At 40.6% G+C, this 10,909-nt stretch overlaps 1 protein-coding gene across 1 annotated transcript; it reads right to left on the bottom strand.

Moving 5' to 3' along the window:
- Window positions 1-3,931: 3,931 nt before the first annotated feature.
- On the bottom strand, window positions 3,932-5,083 carry ZCCHC13 (zinc finger CCHC-type containing 13). The gene has a single exon (XM_005593965.3). It carries the CDS (start codon window positions 4,709-4,711, stop codon window positions 4,199-4,201), a length of 513 nt encoding a protein of 170 aa, XP_005594022.1. The 5' UTR covers window positions 4,712-5,083; the 3' UTR covers window positions 3,932-4,198.
- Between the last annotated feature and the right edge of the window lie 5,826 nt (window positions 5,084-10,909).

Genomic DNA, 10,909 nt, shown 5'->3' with positions numbered 1-10,909 from the left:
AAAAAAAAACTCCACCAAGATTGGGCATATATTGGATGCAGAGCTCCTTAAGGTAGAAATAAATTCTTCTGTACTCCTCCCCAAGATTCCCAAATATCGTTTAAAACGAGAAGAACATGAGTGACCCTGCTCAATAATCCAAAGTTTATTTGATAAGAAAACTTCTTGTCACAACTTCTAATCCATGCAATACAACCATCTTGGCCATTAAAAAACAGAATGGAGCCAGGTGCACATCTGTAGTCCCAGTTACTTGGGACGCTAAAGCAAAAGGATTGAATGAGCCCAGGAGTTTGAGGCTGCAGTGCACTATGATCATGCCTGTGAATAGCCATCATACTCCAGCCTGGGAAATACAGCGAGACCCTGTTTCCAAAAAAAAAAGAAAAAGGGAAATGATATTGCTTAGTCTAAGATCTGAGATCTATCAGTAAAATGGTCAAACATAGATTTCCTTTGGTGCCTGATCCTAACACTATCCAGTTTGCTACCCTTTCTAACACCCAATATTTCATAGACATCAATTTATGTTTTGCCTTTTGTAGTATTCCCCTTCATAAGAAATCTCAATACATGCTTGCCTTCACCTGTGAAAACCCACAATATACCTAGACCATTATGCCCCCAAAATTTACTGAGACCCTTACCTCTTTCTTGCATACCTTAAATGTCCAGTTGAGGGAGTTAAAATTCTTAGGAGACATCACTTTAGTCCAATATGTAGATGACCTCCTTCTATGTTCTGACATTTATGACAACTCCCTTTTGGACACTGATATCATCTTAAGGCCTTAGAAAGGACCACAAGGTGGCTAGAGATAAAACTCAATTATGATAATTGTGTGTGTGATACCTGGGTCATGATTTCTCAGCCATGGGCAAAACTGTCTCTGGGCCTCTACTATTTAACATTTTACTTTCCCTGAAACAAAATGACAACCAAGAGGAAATGGTAGGATGTGGACACCTAATTTCTCCATGATTGCCTCATTCCTTTATGCTATGACTAGGGAGTCTCCCCAGACCCAGTAATCTGGGATTCCCTATCCAATGATGCTTTTGAGATCCTTAAAGGCTCTCTGCTTTCACCTCTTACCCTTGGACTTCCCAAGTACTCAGCCTTTTTCCTTTTTTGGGCATGAATGAGAGGGTCATATCCTTGGAGTATGATTCCAGCAGCATAATGATCACCACTCAGTTGGGCATATTTGTACGTGTTTACTTCTTTTTTTATTCTGTGACATTGATCTACATGCCTATATCTCTACCTATATCATTCTATCTTGTTTATTATAACTATATATTTTTAAATAAAGTAGACTGATTCTTCCCATTTTATCCTTATTTTTCAAAATTCCTTCAGCTATTCTAGTTCCTTTGCCTTTCTCTACAAATTTTAGAATAATCTATATCTACAAAAAATCTTGCTGGGATTGTAACAGAAATTCCATCAAACCTGTATATCAATTTGAGGAGAATAGATATATTTTATTTGCTGAGCCAATCTATGAACATAATATGTTTCTCCATGTATTTAGATCTTTGATTTCCTTCATCAGTATTTTTTACTTTTCAGCATACAATTACTGTACATGTTTCATTAATTTACACTTAGTTATTTCACTTTTGAGTGACTATTAACTGGTATCATATTTTAATTTTAGCATCCATGTAGTCATTACTAATATATAGAAATACAATTGATTTTTGTATGTTTTCCTTGTTTCTTGCAACCCTGCTATAATCATCAGTTCTAGGAGGTTTTTGTGTGTGTGTGTTTTCCCAGTAATTATTTGAGATTTTCTATGTAGACAATCATGTCATCTGCAAATAGCAACCTTTTTGGTCTTTCCTCTCTGATACGTATGCCTTTTATCTTCTATTAGTGCCTTATTGCACTAACTTGAACTTCCATCACTATGTTGAAAAACATAGTGAGTGAAAAATCCTGAGGCCGGGCGCGGTGGCTCAAGCCTGTAATCCCAGCACTTTGGGAGGCCGAGACGGGCGGATCACGAGGTCAGGAGATCGAGACCATCCTGGCTAACACAGTGAAACCCCGTCTCTACTAAAAATACAAAAAAAATTAGCCGGGCAAGGTGGCGGGCGCCTGTAATCCCAGCTACTCGGGAGGCTGAGGCAGGAGAATGGCGTGAACCTGGGAGGCAGAGCTTGCAGTGAGCTGAGATCCGGCCACTGCACTCCAGCCTGGGCAACAGAGCGAGACTCCGTCTCAAAAAAAAAAAAAAAAAAAAAGAAAAAGAAAAGAAAAATCCTACATCCTTGTCTCTTTTCTTTTTTCTTTTCCTTTTTTTTTTTTTTTTTTTTTTTGAGACAGAGTCTTGCTCTGTCACCCAGACTGGAGTGCAATGGTACAATCTCAGCTCACTGCAACCTCTGCCTCTGGGGTTCAAGCGATTCTCCTGCCTCAGCCTCCCAAGTAGCTGGGATTACAGGCATGCACCACCACACCTGGCTAATTTTGTATTTTTAGTAGAGACGAGGTTTCTCCATGTTGGTCAGGCTGGTCTTGAACTCCCAACCTCAGGTGATCCACCTGCCTTGGCCTCCCAAAGTGCTGGGATTACAGGCATGAGCCACCACACCGAACTAATTTTTGTATTTTTAGTAGATACGGGGTTCCACCATGTTGGTCAGGCTGGTCTCAAACTCCTGACCTTGTGATCCGCCCACCTCGGCCTCCGAAAGTGCTGGGATTACAGGCGTGAGTCACCGCGCCCAGCCCAGTTTTCTTATGTGTATTTTATATACAATGTTCAGAGGTATTTTTTTTGCATTTAGCCAGAAGAATAGTACTTGTATTTCATCTTCTCAGAAGCAGAAACCCTGTTAGCCCTATCTTATTTTTTAACAGATATTTTGTTCATAAATCAGGAAGACGCTTCAATTTTATAAAATGCTTTTTTAGTCTCTATTGGTGTGCCTTCCTGTTTGTATCTATTAATACAGGGCTTATATAAGCAGTTTTACCTAAAACTTGTGTGGTGGATGTTATATAGTTGTCTACCCGTGTCCCAAAGCATACAGCATGGGTTATGGACTCAAGTACAGAATGCTGGCTGTGACTTTTGCAAGACTACAGGGAGTAGTGCACCTGAAAGTTTTCCACAGAAATATGTGTTTTTTGCTTCCTGATCTTTGCTTTTGTTCCAGAGAGACTAAAAATAAGTTTTTTCTTTTGAGATGGAGTTTCGCACTTGTTGCCCAGGCTTGAGTGCAATGGTGCAATCTCGGCTCACTGCAACTTCCGCCTCCCGGGTTCAAGCAATTCTCCTGCCTCAGCCTCCTGAGTAGCTAGTATTACAGGCATACACCACCATGCCTGGCTAATTTTGTATTTTTAGTAGAGATGGGGTTTCACCATGTTAGACAGGATGGTCTCCATCTCCCACCTCGGCCTCCCAAAGTGTTGGGATTACAGGCTTGAGCCACCGCGCCCGGCCAGGTTTATTTTCATTAAACTACACACCCTGTGCAGGGCCAGACAGGGATGTCTCTTTCAGTGTTGTTTAAAAGCTAATGAGGCCAGATAATTCAAAGCCATCAATGTGATAAAATTAAAGTTACTTTGGCAAGGTCATGGATTTTCAGAATCAGCTTTATTTGCCCTATGGATCTCTGAGGAAATATAACCTCCTCAGGGTGGCCTTGTGTATCTAAAACAGAACCACATTCTTTCCCTCTTTCCCCCACATACACATTCTCTTTTTATCCTTTTACCTCCTGTTCTTTTTCTCTCTGGCAATTTACCTTCATCTGACACAATATTTTTCTTGTTAATAGATTCTAGGCCTGTGTTTCTAAACTTGTTCTGATTTGTTCACCAATATGGCAATATGGATCCAGCTCTTCCAATAGTGCCTCCTAATTAAATGTGTGAAATCAAAATACACCAAAAGAACCCCCAAAGTGATTGGTGCTCAGAATGACTATTCAATAACTAGATTTGCCTGTGGGGCAGAAGCAGCACATTAATTGTGGGGCATCTAGCAATGATTAACTTTTTTGAGTTTTTGGTTTTTTTTTTCCTAGCTCTTTCCTCCTTTAACATGGTAATTAAATCTCACTTGCCTGAGAGTAGCCCAATCTATCGACCTTTTGGTCAGTGAAGTTTTCAGAGAAAATAATACAATTATCAATCAGCAAAAGGAGGGGGGAAGATGACAAAGGGAAAAATTTAAGCGGTAGCCTCACTGGGACATTCCCTGGCTAGATGTCCGGATTCGCCACAGCGGTAGCAGTTGACCTGGCTCGCCTTGCTACAATTGATGGCCACATGACCAGTTTCGCCGCATCGGTAGCACTTGACCTGGGCGCAGTCTTTCTGAATGTGCCCAAGTTTGCCGCAAGAGTAGCATTTCTGCTCTTTCTGATGATCACAATCACAAGCCAGATGTCCTAGTCTGCCGCAGGTATAACAGTGTTGGTCTCTCTCTCGTTTAGGTTCCTTACAGTCTTTGGCGATGTGGCCGCTTCTCCCACAGTTGTAGCAGATGTTTCCGAGAAGGACACAGTTCTTAGCATGATGACCGAACTCACCGCAGCGGTAACAGGTGTAAGATAGGGTGGTGGAACTGCATTGAGAACCTCTGCCATGGCCTCCACCTCCTTGCCCTCCAGCTCCTCCTCTAGGGCATCCCCGAGTCCAATGGCCAGAGCGCCCACACGCGAAGAAATCCTTACTGCTCATGGCTGCGGTGCGATCTTCCAGTGAGCAGGCCCACCTCGGCCCCGGAGGCCCCGGCGCAACACCCCTTTGGGCGGCTTAGAAAGAAATAACGGTTTTCTGCTACGGGTCTCAGTGATGTCATACAAGGTTTGCACACGGCCCCATTCACGTGTCACAGACATTCCTGACGCCCTTCCCACCCGACTTTCCTCCTACTCAAGAAGCCAAAAGCACAATAATCTGTTAACTAAGAAGTGTTGTTTTCCGTTTTTGTTTGTTTCAACACTTGAATCATTGAGTTTGAATCCCTTCCTATTTAGAAAATTAGACTTGTAGAAGTTTTCATAATTTAGGACTTGGCCGGGTGCGGTGGCTCACGCCTGTAATCCCAGCTCTTTGGGAAGGCCAAGGCGGGTGGATCACGAGGTCAAGAGATCAAAACCATCCTGGCCAACATGGTGAAACCCCATCTCTACTAAAAATACAAAAATTAGCCGGACGTGGTGGCGCATGCCTGTAATCCCAGCTACTCAGGAGGCTGAGGCATCGCTTGAACCAGGGAGTCAGAGGTTGCAGTGAGCCAAGATGGAGCCATTGCACTCCAACCTGGGCAACAGAGTCAGACTCCATCTCAAAAAAAAAAAAAAAAAAAGACTTAGGCTTTCTCTCTGTGGTCTAGTATATGATCAGTTTTTATATATGCTCTAGGGACATGGGAAAGAATGTGTAAGATATATGTAATCCAATAAGCAAAAGAAAGAAATTAGAGTAACTCTTTTCTTGTTTTAAAAAATAAGCGTCCATAAAGATAAGAGATACATAAGATAGAAAAATGCCACAGTGAAAAGATTTATGCATGATTTAGCCCATTTTATTGCAAGAATCTTAGCTTTCAATATAATCACCACCATTTAAGTTGTAAAACATAACAGGATTGAAGCATTTAGTATAAAGAAAGTGTTATTACTTGGAAAATAAAAACTACAAAAGCAGGCCAGGTGTGGTGGCTTACAGCTGCAATTCCAGCACTTTGAGAGGCCAAGCAAGGAGAATCGCTTGAGCCCAGGAGTTGGAGATCAGCCTGGGCAACATGGCAAAACCCCACCTCTACTGAAAACAAAACCAAAAACAAAAACAAAACCAAGATAAACATTACCTGGGAGTGGTGGCTGGTGCCTGTAGTCCCAGCTACTCGGGAAGCTGAGGTGGGAGGATCACTTGAGCGAGGAGGTCAAGGCTGTAGTGAGCCATGATTGTGCCACTGCACTCCAGCCTGGGTGACAGAGCAAGACCCTGTCTCAAAAACAAAAACAAAAACAAAACAAAACAAAACAAAAAACTACAAAAAGAAACATTTAAGTATTGGACAGATTTACTCTCTGTTGCTTTCCAAGTTGTTTGTACCTAATAAAAGTTTCACAAAGATTTATGGACATGTGGCACATTCATATAGATATAGAAATAAGTATGGGAGGTTGGGTGTGGTGGCTCACCCCTGTAATCCTAGCACTTTGGGAGGCCAAGGCAGGCAGGTCACTTGAGTTCAGGAATTCGAGACCAGCCTGGGCAACATGGCAAAACTCCGTCTCTACTAAAAGTAAAAAAAAACTAGCCGGGTGTGGTGGCTTGCACCTATAATCCCATCTACTTGGGGGGCTGAGGTGGGAAGATCCCTTGAACACAGGAGGTGGATGTTGCAGTGAACCCTGATCGTGATCAGGCCACTGCACTCCAGCCTGGGCAACAGAGTGAGATCCTGTTTCAAAAAAAAAAAAAAAAGTATGGGAAATTAACACTGAAACATCAACAGTAGCTGCTTTGGGTTATATGATTGAATATGATTTTTTTTTTCCACCTCATTTTCCTTCTCTGTATTTTTCAATTTTTGAAATGAGATTAGGTTTTGTACTTTAAAAAAATCTACAATACCCTTTTTCTTTAATAGTTTTATGCTTTGCATGTGCATTTTTTTCAGACATCCAGCACAAATGTTTTGGTAAAACATAGAATTAAGAGTAGTGAATGTAGCAATTGGCCTTTATTTTCTTTTTTTTTTTTTTTTTTCTTTTTTTTTTTTTTTTTTGAGACGGAGTCTCACGCTGTTGCCCAGGCTGGAGTGCAGTGGCGCGATCTCGGCTCACTGCAAGCTCCGCCTCCCGGGTTCCCGCCATTCTCCTGCCTCAGCCTCCTGAGTAGCTGGGACTACAGGCGCCCGCCACCGCGCCCGGCTAATTTTTTGTATTTTTAGTAGAGACGGGGTTTCACTGTGGTCTCGATCTCCTGACCTTGTGATCCGCCCGCCTCGGCCTCCCAAAGTGCTGGGATTACAGGCTTGAGCCACCGCGCCCGGCCTTGGCCTTTATTTTCAACATGACTTAATTGGAATGTGCAACTGCCTCCATAAATGCAAACACAAAAAAACATCTTTTCAAAAGTTAAAGTTGAGAGCCATGTAGCACGTGTAGTTGCCACATAAAGTGTATGTAGTTTAAAGAAATGAGTTTCATTCCTAAACAATGAAGTGGTGTTGCATGAATGATATCAAAGGTTAAAAATTTGATATATCTTTGTTAAATTAACCCTTTGTTGGTCTTTTTTTTTTTTTTTTCCTTTTTGTGGAGAATGGGTTGTCGGTATGTTCCCCAGGCAGGTTTCAGACTCCTGGGCTCAAGCTATCCTCCCGCCTCTGCCTCCCTAAATTCTGGGATTATAGACATGAACCACCTTGCCCAGGAAATTAACCTTATTAATTATCATGTTGAAATTCCCTTTAGGTTTATATTTTAATTAAAGCTATGCATGATTGAGACAAAATAATAAATACACTTTATGTCACAGTAGAGAATATACATGTTTGTGTGGATCTCTTTTTTATTTAAACTTTTCTAAATTTTTAATGTTTGTGGGTATATAGTAGGTATATATACTTATGGAGTACATGAGATATTTTGGTACAGCCATGCAATGCGTAATAATCACCTCATGGAAAATTGGGTATCCATCCCCTCAAGCATTTATCCTGTGTGTTAGAAATAATCTAATTATACACTTTTTTAATGTTGAAATGTACACTTAAATTGTTATTGACTACAGTCACCCTATTGTGCTATCAAATACTAGGTTTTATTCGTTCTTTCTTTTTCTTTTTCTTTTTTTTTTTTTTTTGAGACCGAGTTTCACTCTGTCACCCAGGCTGGAGTGCAGTGGTGCAATCTCGGCTCACTGCAACCTCTGCTTCCCGGGTTCAAGTAATTCTTCTGCCTCAGCCTCCGTGAGTAGCTGTGACTACAGGTGTGCACCACCACACCCGGCTAATTTTTTTTGTATTTTTAGTAGAGCCAGGGTTTCACCATGTTGGCCAGGCTGATCTTGAACTCCTGACCTCAGGGGATCCACCTGCCTCACCTCTCAAAGTGCTGGGATTACAGGCATGAGCCACCGCGCCTGGCCTATTTATTCTTTCTAGCTACTTTTTTTTTGATACCCATTGACAATCCTCACCTCCTCCCCAACCCCTCATTACCCTTCACAGCCTCTGGTAACCATCCCTCTACTCTCTATCTCCATGAGTTCAGTTATTTGATTTTTAGATCCCACAAAAAAAGTGAGAACATGCAATGTTTGTCTTTTCTGTGTCTGGCTTATTTCACTTAACATAATGACATCCAGTTCCATCCATGTTGTCAGAAATGACAGAATCTCATTCGTGTTTATGGCTAAATCTTACTCCATTGTGTATAAGTACAACACTTTCTCTATCCATTCTTCTGCTGATAGACACTTAGCTTGCTTCCAAATCCTGGCTATTGCCAACAGTGCTGCAACAAACATGAGAGTGCAGACATCTCCTCGGTATACTGATTTCCTTTCTTTCGGGTATACAATACAGCAGTGGGATTGCCGGATCATATGCTAGCTCTATTTTTAATTTTTCAAGGAACCTCTGAACTGTTCTCCACAGCGGTTTTACTAACTTACATGCTCACCAACAGTGTACAGGGGTTTCCTTTCCTCCACACCCTTGTCAGCATTTATTATTATCTGACTTTTGGATAAAACCCATTTTATCTGGGGTAAGATGATATCTAATTGTATCTTTGATTTGCATTTCTCTGATGATCAATGATATTGAGCACATTTTCATATGCCTGTTGGACATTTGTATGCTTTCTTTTGAGAAATGTCCATACAAAATTTTTGCCTATTTAAAAAAATTGGATTATTAGGTTTCTTCCTACACACTTGTTTAAGCTCTTTGTATATTCTGGTTATCAATCCCTTGTCAGAGGGGTGGTTTGCAAGTATTTACTCCCCTTTGGTGGGTTGTCTCTTCACTTTGTTGATTGTTTCTTTTGCTGTGCAGAAGCTTTAGAACTTGGTGTAATCCCATTTGTCCATTTTTGCTTTGGTTGTCTGTGCTTGTGGGATATTACTCAAGAAATTTTTGCCCAGACCAGTGTCCTGGAGTTTCCCCAACGTTTTCTTGTAGTAGTTTCATAGTTTGCAGTCTTAAATTTAAGTCTTTAATCCATTTTGATTTGATTTGTGTATATGGCAAGAGATAGGGGTCTAGTTTCTTCCTGCATATGAATATCCAGTTTTCCCAGTACCATTTATTGAACAGACTGTCTTTTCCTCAATGTATGTTCTTGGTAACTTTGTTAAAAATGAATTCACTGTAGGTGTGTGGATTTCTTTCTGGGTTCTCTGTTCTGTTCCATTGGTCTATGTGTCTGTTTTTATGCCAGTACCATGCTCTTTTGGCTGCTATAGTTCTGTGGTATAATATGAAGTCAGGTAATTTGATTCCTCTAGTTTTGTTCTTTTTACTCAGGATAGCTTTGGCTATTCTGAGTCTTTTGTAGTTACATATACATTTTAGAATTGCTTTTTTTCCACTTCTGTGAAGGATGTCACTGGTATTTTGATAGGAATTACATTGAATTTGTATATTGTTTTGGGTAGTATGAACATTTTAACAATATTGATTCTTCCAATCCATGAACATGGAATATCTTTCCATTTTTGTTTGTCCTCTTCAATTTCTTTCATTGGTGTTTTATAGTTTTTATTGTAGAGAATGCACTTCTTTGGTTAAGTTAGTCCCTAGGTATTTAATTTTATTTGTTGCTATTTTAAGTGGGATTCCTTTTTTAAAATTTATTTTTCAGATTGTTCACTGTTGGCATATAGAAATGCTACTGATTTTTGGGGCCGGGCGCGGTGGCTCAAGCCTGTAATCCCAGCACTTTGGGAGGCCGAGACGGGTGGATCACGAGGTCAGGAGATCGAGACCATCCTGGTTAACACGGTGAAACCCCGTCTCTACTAAAAAATACAAAAAACTAGCCGGCCGAGGTGGCGGACGCCTGTAGTCCCAGCTACTCGGGAGGCGGAGGCAGGAGAATGGCGTGAACCCGGGAGGCGGAGCTTGCAGTGAGCTGAGATCCGGCCATTGCACTCCAGCCTGGGTGACAGCGCGAGACTCCGTCTCACAAAAAAAAAAAAAAAAAAAAAAAAAAAGAAATGCTACTGATTTTTGTATGTTAATTTTGTATCCTGCAACTTTACTGCATTTCTTTGTCATTGCTAATAGTTTTTCTTGAGTCTTTAGGTTGTTACAAATATAAGAACCTATCATCTGAAAACAAGGATACTTTGACTTCTTTCTTTCCAATTTGGATGCCCTTTATATCTTTCTCTTGTCTAATTGCTTTAGCTAGGACTTCCAGTACTATGTTGAAAAACAGTGATGAAAGTGGGCATCCTTGTCATGTTCCAGATATTAGAGAAAAGGCTTTCAGCTTTTCCCCATTCAGCGTATTACTAGCTGTGTGTCTGTTGTATATGGTTTTTATTATGTTGAGGTGTGTTCCTTCTATACCCAGTTTTCTGAGGATTGTTATCATGAAGGAATGTTGAATTTTATCAAATGCTTTTTCAGCAGCCGTTGAAATGATCATATGGTTTTTGTCCTTCATTCTGTTGATATGATGTATCACATTATAATTGATTCATTTATGTTGAACCATCCTTGCATCACAAGGATAAATACCACTTGGTCATGAGGAATGATCTTTTTAATGTATTATTGAATTTGGTTTGCTAGTATTTTGTTGATGATTTTTGCATCAATATTCATTGCAGATATTGGCCTATAGTTTTCTTTTTTAATGTGTCTTCATCAGGTTTTTGTATCAGGGCAATACTGGCCTTATA

Source organism: Macaca fascicularis, chromosome X, assembly GCF_037993035.2.
Source record: "Macaca fascicularis isolate 582-1 chromosome X, T2T-MFA8v1.1".
In the NCBI taxonomy this organism is placed as follows: Eukaryota; Metazoa; Chordata; class Mammalia; order Primates; family Cercopithecidae; genus Macaca; species Macaca fascicularis.
Note: the sequence above shows the minus strand (reverse complement) of the source record. Positions and strands in the feature narration are given on the sequence as shown.